The sequence below is a fragment of the Triturus cristatus genome, chromosome 6 (assembly GCF_964204655.1).
Source record: "Triturus cristatus chromosome 6, aTriCri1.1, whole genome shotgun sequence".
Classification (NCBI taxonomy): domain Eukaryota; kingdom Metazoa; phylum Chordata; class Amphibia; order Caudata; family Salamandridae; genus Triturus; species Triturus cristatus.
The window spans coordinates 1,089,430,295-1,089,454,528 of NC_140589.1; the positions used below are offsets into that span (position 1 = coordinate 1,089,430,295).

The 24,234-nt window shown below is 46.2% G+C and overlaps 1 protein-coding gene across 3 annotated transcripts in view; it reads left to right on the plus strand.

Annotated features, from left to right (window-relative positions):
- LYST (lysosomal trafficking regulator) overlaps nucleotides 1–24,234 on the plus strand; it is a 3,752,809-nt gene that overhangs the window by 672,543 nt on the left and 3,056,032 nt on the right. For all 3 annotated transcript variants that reach the window (XM_085611970.1, XM_085611971.1, XM_085611972.1), the window contains one exon: nucleotides 22,790–23,016. In XM_085611970.1, coding sequence (XP_085468096.1) covers nucleotides 22,790–23,016 — 227 coding nt within the window. The remainder of the gene's footprint in view (nucleotides 1–22,789; nucleotides 23,017–24,234) is intronic.

The window sequence follows — 24,234 nt, forward strand, 5'->3', positions numbered from 1 at the left end:
GCTTTCCTGGGGGGTCTTGTGTTTTCGTTTGCGGTCCTTTCTTGCTAGTCCCCTGCTTCTTTTGGGGTCTGGGTTCTTTTCGGCTTGGTTGGAGGCATGGCTGGTTGTGTTCTCCTGCCTGCTTTTCTTGTGGGCTCCCTATTGCTTCTGTTGGGGTCCGTTTTTCTCGGTCTGGTGACCCTGGCTTTGGTGGGGTTCCGGTAGGCCGGGTTCTCTGCTTTGGTATTCTCCACTTTGTAAGGAATGGGACGAGGACGGAGGGACCTGGGGGTAATGTCCTATTACTTACCGGTAATCTTCATTACTCCTGGTCCCGTAGTCCTCGTCCCATTCCTTACTTCCCTCCCTCCCTCCCTGGCGGCCGGCCTTCCGGTTGTTGGCTTGGTATTTTCAGGCTGCATGCTGGGCTGGTACCGCTTATGTACTCCCAGCGGGAGGGAGTGGGTTAGGTATCCCAGCATGCTCCTGTTCTTTTTTTCTGTCGCGGAGATAGTAATCTCCACTTTGTAAGGAATGGGACGAGGACTACGGGACCAGGAGTAATGAAGATTACCGGTAAGTAATAGGACATTGTCTTTGACAGAGGATGCCACATAAGTTAGGATTTCTGCTGAGGCATGGCTGGAGGATTCACCCAATGAGGCCTTGAAGGTCCTCTTCCCATAGCCTTTTGAGGCTTTAGTAAAGGGTTGCAAAGCTTTTATCAAAGCTCTGTTAACTGAGCCCAGGACATGGGTATCCAGGGCTTCCACCAACTGCTCTTCCATTTGGTGTTCATATGGCACCTCTTCGTATTCAGCATAATCATCATAGTCTGCCCATTGGGCAACCTCCTCGGCGTAGTACGCCATCGTGCTAGTGGAGGTGTCCCCAGCCTTGTTGAGATAATTGCTCTATATTCCTAATCTCTGTGAAGCGTTTAATTATGTCTAAATAGTGTCTAAATAGTGGAGGGAGCCACTCCTTCAATCTCCTTTGAGGCAGAGCCTTGTACGTTTTTTCGCCCCATTTGGCGTTCACAGGGACCGAGGATCGTATCAGTGAGGCAGCATATGCGCGAGGATCCGAACGGTAATGAAAAATCCGATCCAGCTGCTTCGCTATCGCAAAGGTCGTGGCAGTAGACAGGGGACTGCCTCCTCGAGTGCGCAGAGTGCGTCTGTCCCACTCCCGCTACACAGGAAGCCACAGACCCAAACGACTGTCAATCGTGCCCGGTGCTCAAAGATCTCAATCACTGAAGCTATAATCGCGCCACAAACAATTATAACAATTATGACACTTCTTACAACGAAACTAAAGTGCACTTAACTCGCTGCAGCAGCAGCAAAGAAAGAGGACGGACTATGGAGTTTTTGGCATTTATACCCACATGGGGATCTGTGATTGGTGTATACAGGGAAGGGGCAGTCCTTCCGGGTTATGCAGTTTAAAGTTCTTGTTATTGGCTTCTGTGTTGCTTCAGTAAAGAAAGAGACGCATAATCTGAAGCCTCCGTGTACTGACATAGAATGTAATCTAACAAGCTAATATTGAAAATTGTTCACTAAGTAGAGCTCCCCTTCCCACCCGTTGTGAGCCAAGACACATGAATTTTACAGTGCCCTTCACTGTCTTTTTAATCATGTGCCAATCTTGGCGGTGCTCTCAACATAAACAGCATGGGGAAAGCATCTGGATTAGCTCAGGAGTTCAGTGATAGGTTTCTAGTCCCCTAGTGGGCCGCACACACGTCAACGCATGGGGGAGGTTCGCGGAACATGGCCAATCACTGTATAGCTTTATGGTAAAAAGCCATGCAGTAATTGGCCACGTTCTCCCCTTACAGTGGACGCAATAGCTATTCCCTTCCGACGCAGCGCTACCAGTGACAGCATTGTGCAAGTGAGGGAGAGAGAAGCGTGACTTGCAGTTACCCTGGCCTGCCCCTCCACTGACCTCAAGAGTAAAGTGGAAAGGCTGCTACGGAAGGACAGTAGCTTTAAATGGGATTGGATCTCTCTTTGGAACTGGGGAGCCAGGTTCAAATCTCGGCGTTGGTTAAACATCGCATGTTTTCTGAGCAAACCACTTAATCTCCCCAGTGCCTTAAAGAAAAAGAAATTGTTGTGTAATGTAACTGGTAAACATGTAAAACACTCCAGTACATTCGGGTAAAATCACCTGCAAAAATTAAATACATAAATCTGAATAGTTGTATTCTGTCCTGAGTCGGCTGACGGAATCACTTGCTAATCAAGATCAAAGTACGTTTTTGTGTATCTGCATCAGTTAATGTGTGTCTGTGTACGCACGGGTGTGTTTGTTCCTGTCCGTGCTTGTGTCTCTATTTTGTGCTCAGGCAAGCGTGTTTTTGTGCTTGTTCGTTTTTGTGTGTCTATTGCATGCATATGCGTGTTTGTGCGTGACTGTGCCTGCATGCGTGTGTATTTGTGTCTCTCTGTGCTTGTGTGTCTGTTAATAGGTGTATATTTTCTGTGCTTCAGACACCCTCATTCTTCCTATTATCCCATTGTTACTACATTTTACTGTGGCTTTCGGTTTCAGTACACGTGTCTCGGGTGACATCCTCTTGACTTCTCTTGTTTTGCGTCTCAGGAAGGGGAAAGACTTTCTTTTTTATAAACATGAGCCCTGCTGGAGAGTCAGAGATAATTGTTTTGTTTGGCGTATTTTGGTGGGTCAGCAATACCTCTGATTGTCTTGTTTCAAAGACAAGGTAATTTTCTCTGTGGCCCTTTTTTTGGTCCTCAGAAGATGAATGAAATTATTTTAAACTCATCTGCATCCCTTTTTGTGATGACGTTTTTATCAATATTATTACAACGTGATTGTTTTATTCCATCTATGTAACGTTAGATTGAGCACACATCGGCTTCTTGGCACCTTAATTATGATAACAAGCATTTGCAGTGCAATCGGTCTCGCCCTTGGGACCTTATATGTATTTAGCTATGCAGCACATTATCCTGGGTGCTGGAACATCTACTGTTGTTTAACTTGGAGGGAAAGTAAGCACCAATCTGCGTAACACGTCAGGTATGGGAACGCATGGAGAGAAATATTGCCTTTCAGCGGGAAATGGTATAGTCCAAAGCCCTGTTTTTAATATAAAATAAGGGCCTTCGGTGGTCATATCACTGAAAATACAAGATTTGAAAAGAATATTATCTACGGGTGCTTGTGGAAGACAATTTCTATTGACTGGAGTCTAGACCATTCTAAAGTGATACTGGTATTTTACTGACCCCTGCTGGTCGTTATCTATCAAGAAAGTTAAATAGAGGCAGTTGCCAGAAAAAGAAGAAAAAAAAAAGTCCCTCAGCAGAGAGCAATTCTGGTATTTTACTGATCTCTTCTGGTCGTTTTCTATCAAGATAGTTAAATAGGCAGTTGAACAGAAAAAAAGTCCCTAAGCGGAAGCAGACCAGTCCTAGGGCTGATCTCCAGAGCTCACAAAGTACATACACATATATGCAAGAGGTCTCGAATGCGCGACCTAAAAAAAATGACCACATTTCTTGTTGACTCAATTCATGTTATAAAGAACAAACCAAGCGCCGGTGCTGTATGTGTTTTCACCTAAAATTTACATAGTGGACTGAATTAAACAAGAACACTAGCCACAACTTTGTCGTTGGATTTAATCGAAAAAGTGTTTGCTATTTTATAAACACTGCAATTTTTTTGTTTTTTTGTTAATGTTAATAAAGTACGCTCATTACAATACAAAATACATTACAACACTAATGACAATACAAATACATTTGTTACAATTTTGACACCTGTGCACAAAAAGAAGAAATGTTGTTCTACCTAACATACATCACAAACGAACAACACATTCAAATCACATTATATACAATCTATATACAGGCCATCAGTATATCGCAATTGACATAGTCATGAATTAATTCACTGTTTACTTTAAACAAAGATTGGCCGAAGGCGGAGAGAGGTCTACGCGTTTCGAATCCCACTGAATGCTGGGATTCTCATCAGGACCAACATGTGGCTAACAGTGTGGAAAGCCAACTTATTCTCTAAGGTGTTGCTTCTTCAAACAAAAACCTTGTTTAAAACGTTGCAATGAGCCGAGGATCTGGGCCAGAACGATTCTTTGTCTTTATAATTTGTACTTGAAACGACAGCTGCCCCAACACGACAAGCGCGTTATCTCGGTGCAGAGCGCGAGCAGAAAAGCAATTTCCGTGGTATAGCGGAGAGACGAATCAATCGCGACGTCCGTTTTACTCTGCAGGAGCGTAGGTGCTCGTGTTCTAATTTTTCGGTGGCTGGCCTCAGAATTGCTGCCAGCTTGCATATAGATTGTATATAATGTGATTTGAATGTGTTGTTCGTTTGTGATGTATGTTAGGTAGAACAAAATTTCTTCTTTTTGTGCACAGGTGTCAAAATTGTAACAAATGTATTTGTATTGTCATTAGTGTTGTAATTTATTTTGTATTGTAATGAGCGTACTTTATTAACATTAACAAAAAAACAAAAAAATTGCAGTGTTTATAAAATAGCAAACACTTTTTCGATTAAATCCAACGACAAAGTTGTGGCTAGTGTTCTTGTTTAATTCAGTCCACTATGTAAATTTTAGGTGAAAACACATACAGCACCGGCGCTTGGTTTGTTCTTTATATTAGCTTTGGTTTGGCCGTGCTGTTACTTGAGCCAGAACCCCCCTTGCTTTTTCAATTCATGTTAAGCAAAACTAGGTGAAAATGTAAAGGGGTCTCTCTGAAGGGGATAAAAGGTAACCGGTGTGCACTGTACTTTAAGTGGATTGAAAGGTGGGGTCCTCTAAAAGAGTGAAGCACTGTGAATTAAATATTACTAAAGTCTGTGTAATTGGCAGTGCTCTATAGAGTGCCTTTGTCACTCCCCTTCTCTCTTCCACAACACATGCGCCTATTTTTCTGTCCAAATCCTTGTGGTTTTTAGCATCTGGATCTTTCAAGTAGTCGTTTTCCTCTTCAACACAGTTTTCACTCTCAACTTTTTGCGCATATTTCCTTTTATCTCCTCCACTTCTCTAATTCCCCTGCGCACATAACCCTTTCACTTCACTCACTCGTGAGCACGACATCTTCTTGTCCATTCTTGCCCTACATATTTTGACAGCATTGTGACCAAGGATTGCATATGCCTGCAGTATGAACATCTCAATGACCCATTGATAGAGGTTGTTGAACATATTTATTACAGTAAGATAATGTTTTAAGTAGTTCAAGACAACATGCTTAGAATTGTTTTATAAACCTCCCTTTTCATAAAATTCTGTATTAAAATTACCTTAAAATTTGCTGTTTGCCCCTGTTTTTCTATTTGTTTTTGGAAGCTTTGAACACAACCCCTCCCACCCGAGACAGCCCCCTTATGTCATTTAGGCTCCCTCTCTTAGCCCGCTCACAACCTAAAACTCATCCACAACTTTTTGCATTTCACCACTTTGAAATGTGATCAGATGCCACTAAAAATATCAGATTTAGCAGATTAGGTATGCAAAACACGGTCTTCTCAACTGGTGCAAGAGGCCAGGCTTCAGAATAAGCTTCACAGTTAGGGTTTTATATGGGCCAGTACTCACCGGTACTGAGTAATGGCACTTCTTATTTTTAGCAAGCCGAGTACTGGCACTTCTCCACTGTTGAGGTGAGTACAGGTACTTAGGGTCAGATTGATGGGTTGGGCACTGGACTGGTGCCCGAGGGCCAGCTGGGTGGCTTTTTTTTACTTGGCAACATGTTGGCATTTTGCCATCTGTGGGTATTATTCAGCTGTGAACGGCCTTTTGGAGGCATGCCCTAGGGGCAAGAGGGCCTCTGCTCTGTTCCTTTATAACCCAATGGAAGCTCTCCTTATCCTCACCACCCCGCTGCCAGACGTAGAAGTTGAGTTGTCTTGTTAATGTTTGGGTCATTGGCGAGGGCGTGTGCCAGAGTGGCCATGGAGGAACCAAGGTAAAAAGGGCAATTTTCACCCCTTGGCCTCCCACTGAGGTATGACTGTCGTTCTCTCCACTCACTTGCCCCTGCGTATCCACCCCCACCCTGCCTCTTGCTGCGACATTGAGTCCATGATGGGAGGGGATGAGGTGGTGAAGAACGCCTAAGCGGCCTCCCTGGTACCCAGGTGACGTGGGAGGAGGCAGGGCCGTTTCTAGATGTTTTGCCGCCCTAGGCGAGAATTGAAAAATGCCGCCCCTCCCTTTTACTACCATCACTCGCCCACTTACCTAGCTACACTAAAAAAAAGATTCGGTCATCTGCACATTACATGATGTGCTTTGAAGGAGACATTAACCTTCAATACTACTTTTATTCAGATCTGGGACTACACAAAACAGAGATCTCTCCAACAATGCATCTCTCCTTCTGAAGTTCATGGACTCCTCACTAGTGTGTCGCGCCCTCCCTTCAGAGCTCCCTACTCTGCACCTCTCACCCCTCCACTGGTTTTATTAACTCTCCCTGAGAATATCACCTATTGTTCCAGTGTTCTTCGTTCCATTGCGTTTCTCCTCTTCCTCTGCCTCTTCCCCCTACTCTCTCTGCAGTTCTCAATTGTCCCTCTCCCTCCAGCACTCCGTGTTGTTCTAAACCACCCCCCTGCCCCGTCCCTATTCAAAAGGTCCTGTCCTTCTTGTCTCACCAGCTCGCATCTCTTCACAGGCCCTGCACTCCTGATACTTCCTATCATACCACCTTCTCCCTCAACGATTCCCGCCTCGCCTCTTTCATCTCTGCTCTTGGTGTCTTTCATCTCCACTGACTTTATAGCACTCAATATTCCCCCTTTTTTAACCCATGCCTCCCCGTCACCTTTCATCACTTCCTGATATCAGTGGTCCTCACATTTCACCTTAATTCAACACTTACCCCTCCCCCCGCTTCTCTAATATACTCCTTTCTGCAGAGCTCACTGCTTCTCTCAGTGGTGGCATGGGGAACCACCCCTCCTACTCCAGCAGCTTAAGCAGGGGCAGCATTGACCCCATAGACTGGCAAACTGGTCCCCTCTTTAAAAGTGAATGCGTTGTTTGTGGTCCTCTTCTGCCTGCCATCACGGATGGATGGATGGAAAAACTATGGCTGAATGGAGCAAGAGATTAGTGTATGGAAAGGTGAAGGGGGTGGATGGATGAGTGGAAAGCTCGGTGTGATTAGAGGTAAGTTTCAAGTGGGGGGGTCTTTTAATTCTCTAACTACTCACTTGTGTCCCTTCCTTCAGCACGCCTGCCCTCCATTCACCAGTTCCTGCTCACCCTTTCTTTCTTGCCTGCCCTCCCCCACTAGCCTCTCTTCTCCCTGTTTCTGTGCGTGCCTTACCTCCCTTCAGTGGTTCCTGCTCACACCCTGATTCTTTTGTGTTGCATTGCCCTTCCTTGCTTCCCTAATACACCAGATGTCCCTGGTTCTTGCGTGGTCTGCTCTCTTCCACTCACCCCTCATTAGCAGTTCCTGATTTCTCGTCTTTCTCATCAGCTCTCACCCCCTTTCTCGTCTGCCACCACCTCGAGGCTCGAGCCCCGCTGCCTCTCCTACATGCACCTACAAATCATTCTCCACTTGCTGCTGCCCTAGTCCGCTCATTTAGACCCCACACATCCTCTCCTGCCTACTACTAGTGCCTTCGCAAGGGTGCCATATATAACAGGCCATCCTGCAAGGCGCGAGCAAGGAAAACAGCCCCCGTGTAGTAAAAAATAAGAGCTTTATTTGGGCCCTTCCGTGTGTCGGTGCCACTGCACCCTTGAAAGCTAGGCCTTTGCTGCCCATTTCAGCGCCCCTTCCCTCTACCTCTGTCACTGCGACGCTGTGCTTTCTCTGCCTTCTCGGCCTCCGAGGGGAAAGGAGCTCCGTGGCTGGAAGGGCGGTGGGTCCACGGGTCTGTCACCTCGTGGACTGCCGGGGCAGATAAAGGCAGGGCGGGTCTAGAGGGTCACGGGAAGGGCAGGCCATGGCGGAGCCGTGTTTCGTGGGGGCGCAGCGGATGGAGGTGCTTCTGGTGGAGGTGGACGGGAGGGCGAGGGCTGCGAGGCGGGAGCATCCCCGCGCGGGGCTGGGTTCGCGGCGGGACACATTAACTACAGTGGGAGCTCAACGCGGAAGCACAGGAGGCTTGCGGAAGCACAGGAGGGCTGGGGAGGGGGCTGGGGGAAATGCCCGGAGCAGGGAGAGGGTGGGCAAGAAAAGGCAGCAGCAAGTGCTGCGGAGAGATGGGGGCTGACAGAAAAGGGATGAGCAGGGGATGCGAGCAGCCCAGCAAAGAAACTCTTCACAAGTAACTGGCGCAGGTGGGGGGCGATGGGTTAGGGGGGAGGTGAATGGCCCCATTCCATGAAAGTGTGGGGAGCACTGAGTGAGAGAAGAGTGAGCAGCAGATGCTGCGTGAACATTGGGAGGAAGTTGCGACTAGCAGAAAGCGGAGTGAGAAGGTGTATACACTGATACCACCGGCCCGCTCCACACACCACTATGCTAGGGTGCGCAGCATTTAAAAGCAGGTGCGCTTGCACAGTCACTCACATGCGGGTGCTGCTGCCTTCAAATTAAAAAATGTTTCGCCCTTTTGCCGCCCTAGCCCTTTTGCCGCCCTAGGCGGACGCCTAGTCTTGCCTAATGGTAGAAACGGCCCTGGGAGGAGGTCAGCTGACCTTCCCATCGGAGGCCAGTATTGTTGTTACCCTGACCTCTACCCTGGTAGACTCTGCACGTGCTCAGGTCCCTGCCAAGGGGAGAGGTGGGAGAATGGGGGTGAGTGAAGGTGAAGAGTGAGGGGGAAGGAGCAGTGAGTTTAAAGTAGGAAAAGATAGAGAGGCAGAAGGGGTAAACCAGATAGAGAAAAGGGAGAAATCCAGACGGCTATGGAAAGCGGAAGAGAGGCGCAGAGAGGGCAGATTAGAAATGGAAAGTGATGGTAGAGAGAGTGATAGGATACCGTTGGAGTAAAGAGAGTGGGACAGAAGTAGCTACAAACGGGAGAGAAGTGAGTGCAGGAGGGATGGCGAGGTTAGAGATGTGAAGCCAGATAGAGAGTGTATGTTTGTCTGAGAGCGAGAAACAAAATCAGAGAGGAAGAGAATCAGCAGGTATTGGAAAGGAAATGCGTGGAATGCTTGTCTGTGTGCACTCTTGAATATATAAGGATTGTGCCAAATGCAAGCAAGTAAGAACATTAGAATTATGATATTAAGAAGCTGCAAATATTACAAAACAAGGAAACTTGAAAATGTGGTGTTCGGCCTTAATTTTGTGTAACAAGTTAACACATTTTGTTTATATATATATTGATACATTTATCACATGTATTGTTCTGTCCTACAACCGGTGCAAGTGCCAGAGTCTCTCCTGTCATAGACATTGACTATTAGCCTGAAAGTGCTAAAAGTATTGTTTATTTATTTATTTTTAAACAATTTTTATTGGCATTTCATCATTTTACATTGAGGCGTATGCAAAAATGGCAGTTAATCAAAACTTTACGATCACATGTTGTAGTTCGTTAATTCAGGTGAGATCACGAGATTATATATCAAAGTAATAGAAAAATGCAATTAAATCCCACTTAATCTTGTAACATCGTGCGGGTCTTGGTGTATGCCAGTGTTTGTTGAGCATAATATCTTGTCATGGAATATGAGGCCGGCTTGTGAGAGGGAAAAACCCACCAGGGTGTATATCAAACTGGGGATTAGAACTGGGAAGGTTCAGTCGGGCGACTTCGATTAGTCTGCTGTGTCCTGCAGGGGCAAAGGAGTATATGTCATCATACATTTCCGTTTGCAGGGGAGGGGAACAGGGTCTCCGCAGTGAGCGCATGAGTCATTGAGAATGTTGTTCGGTCAGGGTATTGTGTGCTGCCTTAGTGCTCCGTCCTGGGGTGATGTCATCCAATCAGGACTCTTGGGGCAGCTGGGGATCACTGTCATCTGCTTCAAGGGAGAGCCTAAGTTGCGTGGCATGGCCTCCTAATAGTGTCTTCCTCCGCTGAGCCCCTTGTCTTAACCGCCCCCACCCAGGCCGCCAAGGGGGGGACCACTGTGCTAAAAGTACTGTTGATGGCTTGGCTCATTCAGGGTTTTAGCTGTTAATCTGCACATATGGAAAACCACTATCCAGGCCAATCAAAGGGCAAAATTAATATTCAATAGAAGTGTTTTGTATCATCATGTCTCACTCCGCCTCTAGTCCCGCCCACTAGCCACGCCCCAGCTCATTTTAATGAGTACCTGCACTTATTTTTTCCCATTTAAAGCACTGCAGTTAGGGAGATAGCAGATAAGTGTTTTCTAGCCAAGAAACTGACGCTTTCAGTTACACATCCGCACACTACCAGAAGAAAATGTTAGATCAAGAAACAGGAATATTATGCCTCTAGAATCATCATTGGCGTAATAATATTTGCTTGATTGGGATCCTAGACATCGCTGAAATTAATGGCATCCTGAAATAGTATCTGGTTATATTTTGCCAAGAAAAGGTATTCAAGCGGGAGAATTGAGCTCATTTTAATGATGACAGACATTCAACAAATTCATAAGGAGGCAAGCTACACATATTGATAGGGTAAAGAACAGAACTGCACACTGCAGGTTAATTTTGCACATTATTCTTCGGAGGAAATAATTTTAAGCCTCTGTCATAAACCATTAGTCCTTGGGGGCAGTATTCCCAGATTTTTCTAACTGAAAAGACCAAAGGAGGTTAAAGTTGACACAATAAATTTAATTGTATTACCATCGCCTCCTGTCTTAAGTACCCAGGTGAATTAGAGGTGTTAAATGCAAGAGGGCCTACTTTTGGCTTCTGTTGCGAAGAAGCAAGCTCTGCTGGCTTGTTCTCACCCTAAACTCTCTGAATTTATAACAGTTATGGTCAACATGGTTCCAAAGCTTTGGATCTGCAGCATTTTATCTTTTTAAATCTGTTTTTCTTCAGTTTCTCTTTCTTGGTATTTGTGACATACCAGCTCCATGCCTTTCTAAGGCCCTTTCCTGCTCATCAAGGCCCTCATTATGACTGGGGATGAATCCACAGAAGTGTTCTCTACAGGGGGCGGATACTGCTCCATACTATTCCAAGTAGCCTGTTTCCTCTGGACCGGATAATTCTGGGTACTGACACAGAGGGGCTCATAATTGAATCAACACCCAGTCAAAACGCTGCACCACTTGCGGGAATGAATACCCTCTGTAGCACTTTAACGGAGTAAACAATACTACTCCCCAGCCTAGCTTTATCCTGCTGTGGCATAATGTTACCCTGCTATGAACATGTGGAAAATGCCAGTAAATCTGTCCTCTAAAAAAACAATCACTGGCTACGGACCCAGCATTCTCCATTCCATGTAGTAATTTTCGACTCAGTGACGAATCCCTTTATTTCTGAATTTTGCTGTGGGGATACTGACAAGACTCGGAGTCTGGCCCCTGGTTTCTTTGCCCCCAAATTCTGTAAACTCATGAGGTCATCAATCTGTTCCTTTTCCTAGCCTCTGACTTTTACTGCTGCCAGTGGGAGAGGCACTGAATGGCTTTCCCCACAATGAAAAAGGGAAGAATTCTCAGTGGTTGGGGCAAGGGCCAATGTGTATGCTTTTCTGCAACAGATCTAGGCAAAACTGAAAAGAAAAAGGTTAGGGCTAACTTTGAAATTAACTGGGCAGTCTGCATCTTTTACTTTAAGGAGCTCTTCTTTTACTTTAAGGAGCTCTGTACACCTGTGAAGAATAGGCTGAACCATTAGGCAGACTATTTGGCTGTCTCTCTTTCAGATGTATATCATATTTCTATAAGTCAATCAATCAGTAAAATACATTGCTGTCAAACACACATAAGGTGATGGGAGGATGTCTAACTACTAGGAATCAGGGTAGCATTCCAACCCATTGTTCTGTCCACCGTACGCCTCAGATTAGACACAGCCATATGCAAATCAGACTTTTTTTCCATACAACAACTGAAGCAAAACATACCACCTTTTAGATTACATTAACCTTGTATCACAATGCAATTGTGGCCTTCCCCCATCACCGGATGAAGTGAATTTCTAGCCCTGCAAGTGTGGCTGTATTCTCTCAGGCCAGAGCAGCCCTGAAAACAGTCCCCTGTTTAGCCTCAGGAGTTGCATCCTGGGTCCCCCTCCGCTCCCCCGGACGTTCCCCATTTCCAGTGGAGTCTTGGGTGTGCTCCCTAGTTCTCCCACTCCTTACTACTCCCTCCATGAACCCAATACCTTCCGAAATTTCCCCGGGTAGCCCTTGTCCTGCTGAACTACCTTTTCTGCTTCTATACATTGTATCACGCCTGTTTTCCATTGAGCCTTTGTCGGGAGGGTGAGGCTCCCCACCTATCTGGCTATATCCCGTTTCACTATATCAAAGCCCAGTGTGCAGAAGTTGAGTTGTCTTCTTGGTAGGTGTACCTTCCTCGGCACCCCTAGTACCAGTAATTGCGAGGTGACTAGGACTTACACGCCCAAAATGAAGGCAAGTTTGGAAGCCGCCTCACTCCAGTATGTCATATTAAGGGGCACTCCCAGATCATGAAGAATTAGGAGCCCCCACTCTCTCCACAGCGTACACAGTTATTGGACTGCGCTTTTCCATCTTAAATAGTTGCCTTCTGTTGTAATAGATCCTATGAAGGATCTTGAGTTGAATGCACTTTAGACTAATTTTAATTGCCACCTCCCAGGGGTGCATCAGCTCTGCGTCTTATTCTATACTTTCCATCCAACCTACTTCGGTTTCCCAGCGTGACCTGAAGGAACGGAGGTTATCTTGTCTGTTTTTGATAAGTGGGCGATATGTTCGGGGCACGGCTTTACTGGTCATCTTTCCAGAGAGTATCCTCCCTTTAATGGGGCTGCTTTCCTCTAGATTCTACCACTCAAAAGTTTCTACCTGTTGGGCATGTGTCACTTGTAAGTATTTTAAAAGTTCAGTGTTGTGTTGTTGCAATTTTTAGAAGGGCTTCACCCCTTCTCCAACTAAATCCCCAGTTGTTGATATCCCTATCAGGTCCCTGGTTCGCATCCCGTACAGTTTTCGCATCTCTCCTATCTGATTGCCCTGCCATCCCACATAGGTTGTGGCCCTGTCCCAAGCCTCCAAGGAGGCTTTTGTATGTTCTAGCAAGGGGGGTCTGAAGGGTTTGCCATAGATATAGTGTATGTGCGAGTTCCCCTTCATCAAGGAACTTTACGGTACAAATCAGTTTTAGGATGGTAACGATTTATATTGATTTTGATTTAAAACACCCTGCGCCTACATCCATTGGCTGGCGAGGTAGCTGAGAGGCAGGGGGGAAGGGAGGGGGGGGAGAGAGAAGTGGAGAGGGGTAGGGAACATAATCCATATCAACAGTAAACAATGAGTAAAAAAAATAAAAGGCGTTCTCTTGTCACAATTGATGTAGTCGTCACTCCTTCTTTTCCCCTGGGTCTACTGTGGGGGTAGAGGGTGTAATCTGCAGTAGACGCAAATATATCAGGCACATGAGTTGCTGGAATTCCCCGGAAAGGTGCTTAATGCATGCTCCCCATCGTTTTTTGAAGTTGGGTAAGGTATGGCTACTGGCGGCTGTCAATTTCTCCATCCCCAGTAAGTTCCAAAGCTTGTGAATCCAATCTGTATGTGTTGGGACTACATCCTCACTCCATTTGGCTAACAGGACTTGTTTAGCTGCGCAAAACGCTAATGTAATGGCCTTACCCTTTTCAGAGTGTAATGGATAAGTTTGGACATCGGGTAACCCCAACAGTACATAGCTGGGAAAGCGGGATATTTCTGTATTGAACATCACGTCAATGTCAGCCAGGACTTCCTTCCAATACCTATGAAATTTGGGGCAGTGCCATAGCAGGTAGGTGAGTGTGCCTGAATGAGTGCAATGTCTCCAACATGTGTCTAAACCTCCTCTCTGCCGTTGAGCCAGACGGGCCGGGGTGTAATACCAGTGGTGTGCTAATTTTGACAGTGTTTCTTTACCAGCAGCGCTGGTGGCAGAAACGCGAGCACGGTGCAAGATATCTGTCCATTCCTTATCTGTAAAGCTGTGTTCGCACTCCCTCTCCCATCTCTTCCTAGCCGGAGTCTGTATAGGTGAGGTCTGTGTATTTAAGAATGAATATATGTCTGATAAAATGCAGGAATTGTCTTTCCTAGAGAAAAGCCAGCGTTCAAACAGTGTTAGTTTTCTACTGGCATGTGGCCTGATTGCGGGAAGAGTCACCCAGTGTCGGACCACCAGGTAATGCCAGTACTCCGAGTCTGGGAGCCCAAAGTCTTGTTGGAGCGTGCCAAAATCCAACAGGCCTCGGGCATCAAATAGGTCCCCAATCCTTTTGCACTGCACCTCTTGCCAGCATGCGAAAGCTTTCTCTTGCATGGCCTGAGAGAAGTCTGGATTCCCTATGATTGGTGTGAGTGGAGAGATCCGCGTGGATAACTGATGAGCGGAATACACCTTGTCCAAGACACCTACAGTGGCTCTGACCACTGGCGATATATAAATGTCTGGCGGGCGATGCTTACGTTGAAACCACGGTATCTTCCAAATTTGGATTCCCGTTACTGATCCAGGAAGCACAAGTGTTTTCGGTCATGGGGCGCTGCCATTCGACTATATAGTGTAACTGGGCAGCCTGGTAATATTTTGCCAGATTTGGTATACCCAGTCCACCCTTGGCCAGTGGCAGATATGCTCGCTCTTTTGCCTTACAGGCCCATTTCCCCGCCCATATGAAGGTTTCAAGGGCAGCCTGTAACTTCTTCAAAGTGAGCGCGGGTGGTGGCAACGACATCACCTGCATAAGGTAGAGAATCTTTGGCAGCAGGGTCATTTTTACCGCCGCTATGCGGCCCACCCAAGAAAGGGGACCACCATACCAAGATTGGATAAGGGGTCTCACTGTATGCAACAGATCCGTGTAGTTATGTGTTAACGAGCCTTCTATTGTAAGAAATATTTGAATACCCAGGTACTTGATACCCCGCTGTGCCCATTGAAAGGGGAACTCTGACGCCAAGCGAATTTGTTCATTATGCGGAATAGTGATATTCAGGGCTTGAGTCTTGGCTGTGTTCACTTTGAAACCCGAGGCTTCACCGAACATTGTAAGTTCCTGTAAAAGAGGAGGCAGTGATTGACGCAGGTTTGTGATGGTCAGTAGGACCTAATCGGCGTACAGCAATATTTTATGGGATTGGCCCCCCCATCCAGACTCCCTCTATCTGTGGATGATGTCGAATTTGCTCCGCTAGCGGCTCCATATAGAGCGCAAATAGCGGTGAGAGTGGGCAGCCCTGGCGGGTCCCTCTCAAGACCGAGAAAATCAGCGACTGTGTATTGTTTACCCTGACCACCGCTTTTGGATCCGCTTAGCTAGCCCGACCCAACGCCGGAATCTAGGTCCAAAGCCCACTGTCTCCAGCACTGCGTGCAAGAATGGCCAATGCATGCTATCAAAGGCCTTTTCGGCATCTATTTATAGGAACAAAGGACTTGTGAGCGCCGAGTCTTGTCCAATAATTGGAAAAGCCGTTTAATATTATCACTACAGGTGCGGCCCGGAATTAAGTCAGATTGATCAGGCTCTATCAGCCCCGGTATAAGTCGACCCAATCTGCCCGCTAGAATCCCTGTAAAAATCTTGGCATCCACATTCAAGAAGGATATGGGGCGATACGACAAGCAGTCTTGGGGGTCTTTCTCTGGCTTTGGTAGCACAGTGATTATTGCCATGCGCATTGATGCTATGAGCTCCCCTGATTCACTAAATTAGTTATAGAATCGGGCAAGATTTGGGGACAAAAGTGTGACATATTGTTTGTAAAAGGCTGCTATGAACCCATCCTGGCGCTTTCTTCAATTGAAATCGGTCTATTGCGTCCAATACCCCCATTTCAGTTATGTCATTCTCCAGGGGCCCAGCGTGGGGGCCAGCAACTTTATCGGGGCCTGTGCGGTATATGGTGTGCAGAAATCTGGGGGTGTCCCTTCTGCCCTATATAATTGTGCATAGAAGCGGTCGAACTCCGCCGCTATGTCCTCATCTCTCGCAAGGTGGTGTCCGTTGCCATCTATAATTCCCTGTACTTGCCTAGAGTGCATCTGTGCTCTCAGCCTGTGTGCCAGTAGCTTCCCCGCCTTGTTTCCCCCTGCATAGTACTTCTGTCGCATTCGCAGTAAACCATACGCTGCAGCGACCATATCCAGCGCTCTAAGCTGTTTCTGCACTATATTTAATTGCCGTCTATTTTTATGTGAGCCTACACATCAATGAGCTTCCTCCAACTCTTTCACACTAGTTTCTAGCGCAGCGCGTTTCGAAGCTCGTTCTTTATTAAGTTTGGCCGCTATTGCTATATACGTGCCTCTAACGACTGCCTTGAGAGCCTCCCAAAGCACCGCTATCGCCATATTGGGTGTGTTGTTGAGGGATAGGTAGTCTACTATGGCCTTCTCCACTTCCTTTACCGTAACATCATAATATAACAGTTTAGGATTGAGATGCCATGTTTTGTCCAGGTGACCAGGGGCATATTCAGATATGGATGCCACCTCAATCGTGGCCTGGGCTACTCTTGTGCATAGTGGGGCAGAGACCAGGAAGTAATCAATTCTAGCATTATATCGATGGGCAGCTGAAAAGGAGAAATAAGACCGTGTGATCAGGTTTAGTGTACGCCAAACGTCCGCTAGCCCAGCTTCTGCAAGCCAGCTCAACCCTTGTGGAGAAAACATCCCTGTGTGCCCTGGACGTGGAGGAGACCTATCTAGGGAGGCATCCAGAACCAGATTAAATCACCCCCTATGATCAAGTTGGAGTCCGGGGAGGCAAGTACCGCACCTAGCGCCTGGTGAATAAAAGGTTCTTGCCGTTCATTGGGTGCCTAGATGGAGGCTATGGTGAGTGTATGCTGAGCGAGTGATACCCTCAAGGACAACAACTGCCCTGCCATTTCGGATTGTACGCCATTGACCAACCCTTGGAAGTGTGTTGCTACCAGGATCACAACCTCTGCCTTTTTCCCTTGACCAGAAGACCAGAATTGACGGTCAAACCATCTCGACCGCGTTCTGTGCCAATCTTGTTTCAAAAGGTGAGTCTCGCCGCCCGAAGCTGGTTAAGGATTGCTATTCTTTTGGCTCGTGAATTAAGACCCCTGACGTTCATGCTAATTATACGCACCATGTTCCTGAAAAGGTAGAACTGCTATGGAATCCCCCGGCGACTCATTAGTTGCCGCAACCCCCACCCCGTGTGTGGAGTGTGACAGACCGATTAAACTTTGAGCACAAATACATTTGTAAACATGAGAGCAAAAACAGTGAAAAGAACAAAGCCATCAGTTCTGCAATGAGTGTCCATGTCGTCGGTCATCCGAGGCAGTTGTGAAGAAAAGTAGGGGTTCACAGTCCCCGCCGCAACTGGTCATATCTGATGAGAATGCATGAATGTCCCGGGAGGAGCCCACTCGCTCCCATCTACTGAAGTCGAAGTCTGTTCGATTTGTCATTAGCTGTCGTCTCGCTCCGGAGATTGGTGATGTTCTGAAAGTTGCTGCCATTAATGATAATGGGGTAACCCAGTAACCCTTAGAACCCGGGTAAGTGCATTAAAGAAAACAGTGGTTCTGTCAGGTAGATCAACTGATTTGCACAAGGTATTGGATACATTAAAGGAAAATATGTCTCAGTCATATATCCAAGTAACACACCAAGAAGAACAACTTGTTTATGTAAAAAAATGAATTTCTTTACTTTATATTTGTATTTATGCAAATCAATGAAATGGCTGTGACATAAAACACATACGGCGAAGAAACAAATGACTGGTGTACACTTAGTGACTAGTAGTGATGTGACAAAGTGCTGTACAAGGGTGACATAAATAACATATATATAACATAAAAGGTATTTAGCTTTCAAGTCCAGAAATCAATGCATATATTCCAACAGTAGTTAGGATTTTCTGTCCAAGTCAGGGAAATTGCGTGGAGTAATTGAGACAATAACGTCGACGTTTCGACCCTTAACAATAGTGCAGTTTATTAGGCATCAGAGGAGGGTCTTCATCAGGACAGGGAGGAAAATGACAGCCTGTGGAATAATAAATATTTATGTCAGAGGGGTGTGTACTTGGTGTGACAAAAGCAAGAGGTGCAATAGCAACATCATGCTTACCAATAACTTGGGGTCCTAATACATGGGCATCCAACTTGCTGCGATATTCGGGGAGGTGTCAGTCGACACCTACGACTCACATCCGTGGATTGTGGTCTGGAAATAATGTGGAGCATTAATCAATTGTGGTACAAGGTCCTGTGCCACAATGCATGTCATTAACGGTATATAGTTAAAGGAGGCCCAGTCAGATGCCTACATACCTGTTTAAACACATGAAGATCTGTCTTCACCAGCTGGTGGAAGTAATAAATGAGAAGCCACCAATGCGATCTAATAACTGTGGGGGCAAAGGAGGCAATCAGTACAATGACTAGACCGCTTGTGGATAATAGTACTATATCTCTCACCCGTGTTATTATAAAGGCTAAAGGAGTGTGCCGGCAGTCTACACCCATGAATACCAAAGAGATAAGTCAAAGCAATTTCTCTGACTTGAACAGAAAATCATAACTACTGTTGGGATTTATGCATTGATTTCTGGACTTAAAAACTAAATACCTTTTATGTTATATATATATGTTATTTATGTCACCCTTGTACAGCACTTTGTCACATCACTACCAGTCACTAAGTGTACACCATAGTCATTTGTTTCTTCGCCGTATGTGTTTTATGTCACAGCCATTTCATTTATTTGCATAAATACAAATATAAAGTAAAGAAATTCATTTTTTTACATAAACAACTTGTTCTTTTCGGTGTGTTACTTGGATATATGACTGAGACATATTTTCCTTTAATGTATCCAATACCTTGTGCAAATCAGTTGATCTACCCAACAGAACCACTGTTTTCTTTACTGAAAGTTGCTGCAGCAGGTCTGAGCGCTTCTTAAGGCTTTCGGTTTTCGTGGGCCTGGTAATTTGTGGCAGTGGAGGATTTCTAGTGCGTTGTCATCTTCTTGACTCTTGAGCTGATAGTGGCGCGCTTGATCTTTGGAGGGGGAAGAGTCCTCGTCGAGTTCTATGCCCAGGATGTCCACAGCCTCTGAGGGTGTGCTTGCTGTTCGTGTCTCACCCTGCCATGCGAAAACCAGCCGGAAAGGATGACCCCACTCACTTGTCCCTCAAAAATGCTGTCACAGGTTTCATCGCCTGTTGTCTCTGTAGTGTAATCACTGACAAGTCCTGGTACAAGCAAACTTTAATGCCTTCCAAGAGAACGTGCGGTTGGTCCCGCACAGCTGCCATTAACTCTTTTTGCTTATAGTTGTGAAGGCATGTAAGAATATCTTGCCGAGCACCCGGTGAGGCCTCGGGGCGACCCGCCCAGTGTGTTCTGTCCAAGAGGAATTCTTTCCCATCCAAGGCCGGTACTAAGTGACGGAAGAGGCGCAGGAGGTTGTCTTCCAGGCGACCCGCATCTGCTTGCAATGGCACCCCCTTGATGCAGATGTAGGTTGAGGTCCGCATTGCGATCCTTAAGCTTCAGGATCTCTCTGTGGCACTCTTCTATCTCCTCTTCTCTAGAGTCCCCAGCACGCTCTACAGAATCCACTCTCTGTTCCAATTCCCCTATATCATGATGCAGAACTTAAACTTCGGTGGCCACTTCTGCTCTGAGGGCAGCTATATCGTCAAGCAGCGTGCCAAAAAGCGCTTCCATAAAGCCCCGGGGCCTCCTCATTCACCTCTGGTCACTGTGGAGGTCTTACCTCCCCTTCATCTAGGGAGGTCGAGACGTTCCCAGCTTTTTTGGCAGCGCCCTTGGCCAGGATGTCCTTACTGTTGGCAACGTCTTTCTTTGACCTAGAGGTGGTCATGGTGGTGCCACTGAGTTTCCTTTGGAGACCCTGCACTCTGAGAGTTCCCAGCTCAGTGGGTGCTGTCAGGAACGTCAGTACCGGGCAGCTCCCCACTTGAGAGATTCCGGTCACCTAGTTTCGACCTTCCCACGCCAGACACCTCGTACGTCTGCGCCCGGGGGCCCACGTGCGGTCCCAACCTTGGAGGGCCTGGCAATGGCTGCACGTCAATACTCCAGTTCCAGTGTCTATGTAGGCCCGGGGCGTGCTGTGCGTTTGTCTGCCTCTTATTGTGGCTGACACAAATTGGCTATGAGAACACCTCAGCAGGGTGCCTCACTTTCAAAATGCTGTGTGTGGCTGTCACTGGAATGCAGGTTTGATGAGCAGAGACCGCTCCATATCATGCCACTCGTGAATTCCCCTAAGGCTGTTTCGCTAGTGCGCACTGGCTGCCGTCCGTCCCGCGGCGCCATTCATGCTCATGCTTGCCACTAATCCTTACTGTTTTGTTCTGAGTGGCGTTGTTGCTATGTCAGACTTGCTCTACCTAAGCTGTGTGGGCTGCCTTGTGCCTCCCTAGGTCGGCACGGCTCTGGAATTCAGTCGGTCGCCTTCTTTTCTCATCACTGGGTGACCACGCTTCCTCCACCACAACACGAAGCGGCCCCGGCAGGGCCCACTGACGCCCCCGGCAGGGCCCGCTGACGCCCCCCAAGTGTCTCCGCTCACCTTCCGCCTTGTTGCGTGCCGCTATCACTAAGCTGCAGGGCCAATGAACATGGGCTGCAGCGCTGCGCGCACTCGTGGGAACCCTCAGCGTTTTCTGTTAAACGCCATCAGCTCCAAGGCGCCATTTGCTCTCGAGCTTGCCAGTCTCTCGCAGAGCTGCTGTGCAGCCTTGTTGGACTTGCCCAGGGATATGAGGCACTCTTTATCAATCCCAGTCCCCCCACGGGCCCCGCCCAAGTCGCGCGGGCCGCCTTATACCAGCGGGGCTTCTCCTATTCGGCACGGTTCGGGGATTCATACAGCCGCCATCTTGCTGCCTCCCAGCCAGCTGCTCGTCCTCCGACACGACCCAGAGCAGCCCCGGCACAAATTGCAAACACCCCCGGGTTCCCTCAATCAGCTCTGTGCACTTTCTGCCTGCACTGTTGTGAACTGCTAGAGCACATACCTGCGCGTCGGAGCTCCGTGACACTGCTACCGCACGGGTGCCATCATGGACACGCCCACTGCAAATCAGTTTTGACCCTGCTTCAGTAGAAACAGTCCAGTCGGAGCTGCCAAGCCAGGTCCTCTCTCAACTGCACAACAAGCAACCCAAGACCGGTTTTGCCCTGATTGGAGCTCTTCAGTCAGATGTAGCTTGGTTCCAGTGGCACAATAAGCAAGGGACTCATCTTTGGGCATAGCCATGGTTCCTCAGGGCGGTGCATCAAACACACGAAAGATGACGGTAGAATGCTTGCTATAAGGCTGACCACTGGCAATCACTCAGGGTAGCATTCCAACCCACTGGTCTTTTGCCCACCATGCTAACTCAGTTTAGACCCAGCCATATGCAAGCCAGTCTTGACCCTGCTGCAACAAGAACATTCCAGCCTAAACTTCCAAGCTAGATCCTTTCTGAACCGAAACACAAGCAACCCAAGACAAGTTTTTACACTGATTGGGGCTCTTTAGTCAGGTGTAGCTTAGTTCCCGTGGCACAATAAGCAAGGGTCATGCGTCTCAGTATACCTTGGCCACTGAAGGTGGTACAGCAACCACAAGAGAAGGGAGGATGCTTGCAATAAATCTAGCCACTGGAAATCTCGTTTGGAGACGTGGGTCCTTTGCTCACTGTACCACTAGAACCAAGCTACACCTGACTGAAGAGCACCAATGGGGATGAAACCGGTTTTGGGTTACTTGTGTGTTAGGCTTCAAGAGGATCTGGCTTGCCAGTTTGGGCTGGATTGTTCCTATTGCACCAGGGTCATTACTGATTTGCATATGGCTGGGTCTAATCTGAGGTGGTATGGTGGCCACAAAAGAACAAGGGGTTTGAATGCTACCCCAAGCAATTGCCAGTGGTTAGACTTCTTGCAAGCATTCTCCCATCATCTTTTGGTCATTGAACATACACTGGGCACTAGATAGCAGTATCCTAGTTTTAGAGTTCAAAATTACCAGCAGGTGAGTCCTTAAAAACTGGTGGAGAAACAACAGCAGGTATGTATGGTGTGGGTCTTTTAGGATAGCTGCTGTTTTGGGCAAGATTTTGGTGCTAATGTAAGTATTAACTAGGACTAGAGGAGAAGGGATTCCAACATATATTTCATCCAGAGTTTACATTGACATCTATTAAGTAAGTATGTTGCCAATTTGTATAGTTTTACATATATTGCCTTAAGTTTGCTGACCATAATGTTTACATCATTTATTCATATGTTTATTTTGTTAATAAAGCCTCTTAAAATTACAACGTGGACTTATTGTGTGTGCACCTTTTGGAGAAAGGTGTGCTAGTACCCAAAAATAAATAAAATGTATTCCTTCCATCTCTGGCTGGACTGATTGTTACCAGACACACATTATTTTCAGATTAGTAATGGGAAATGTATAGGTCACAGACTCTTTTTCCCACTCACGTTGGTTGTTTCAGAGCTGTACTTTTATAAAGGGCCTAGGAAAAACTTCTGGACCATATTTACACGTAGAGCTGTAAAAACCTATGACAGGTGCAATTGTTTTTAGTAGATTATAGGCTAATTTGAGTGACAATTTTGAGGGATTTCTTTTTGATATTTGATGGTATTAACATGCTTATTCTTCTTATTTTACAGGTTGTGAAAGAATTACTCAAACTGGATGCAATGTTCATTCCGATTACATTACAGGTGCTGAAGACTATAAATCACGTCGTATATTAATATTCCCTGAAATCTGTATCCTGGTGTTAAACCTTTTGCCTGCAAATGAACCAGATTTGGATGTACTTGAACAAGTTTTCTACCGCCTCTTAGAAATCATACGATATAAGGAAAGGAACGCCATGCTACTTATCCATCAGGTACAAGTGTATTTAACTAAATTAATTTGCCTTCCTACCTGTCTTATTGATGTACTTAATAAAGAAGACTGACTCTTCACTTGCAGTGAATGCTCATTAAGTTGGAAGATGAGCTTGCTCACAAAAATTTACTATGTAGTGTATAGTATATAAGCTAATGCACAGATTGCAATGTGTTATTTGTTACCAGTGTTGAGAGTAGAGAGGGGACGTGTCTCAACACAATATTTGGAGCAAATGTACTAATATACAGATTTAGACATGTAGTAAGTACGACAGTAAAAAGGTATAATCACATGGTTTTACCGTAGGAGAGGTGCTTCTTATAAATCCCCTGAATCATCATCCTTTGGATATTAACACTCACACTGCGGACCTGTGCAAAGATAAAACACTGGGTCTGCTTAAACACCAATCTTTATAGATAATGTACTTTAAAGAACAGCATGGCATAAACAATATATGCTGATGCGCGGAAAGTATTATTCTACTTAGTACCTATGAGTGAGGGACTAGTGGCTCCTCTCGAGTCATGGCCCTTCCCCTGAATAAAGTCGTAAGCATGTATTAATATGACATTATAGTGTAGTATTTTGTATTTCACAGTATAGGCACATACATTTGACATTGTTGTACATCCAACCATTTGCTTTGTATTTCTTCATTAAAACATGAAAAAGAAAGAAAAAAGTAACCCACTCGCCCTAAACTTAGGTTACAAAATCACAGGTGAGTCCAATAGCAATGCAATTGTGTATAGTTTGAACTGCCAGTTGTGCCAGTAGTTCCTGTACTTTTTTGTTGTGGCTTAGAGAGATATTTGTATAATAGTGTTGTGTGGCACCATTTCACCAGCTGTAGGTTTTTCCTAAATTAATGCTCTAGATACAAAGACGTATATATGTGTTATACAGTATGTATACATGACAAAGTGAACATCAGAGGCGTCCTGGGGGTGAATCATCATCATCATTTTTATCACGGGACTTACTCTCTTCAAGCATAGTGTCCCAGCTTTGGCTATTAAGTGTTATCCAAGACCCACCCCGTCCTCTCTGTTGAGGTGTAAGCGCTCACTATTTAGCTGTTTGGTCACTTCAGCTCAACACACCGTGCGGTGGGGTGCGCTTCCACTTCATATTGATAGATTGACTCTATCATTAAAACCAAGCCCACAGAATGCGTTGTGGCCGTAACTGTTTTGGGGTGTTGGTATAG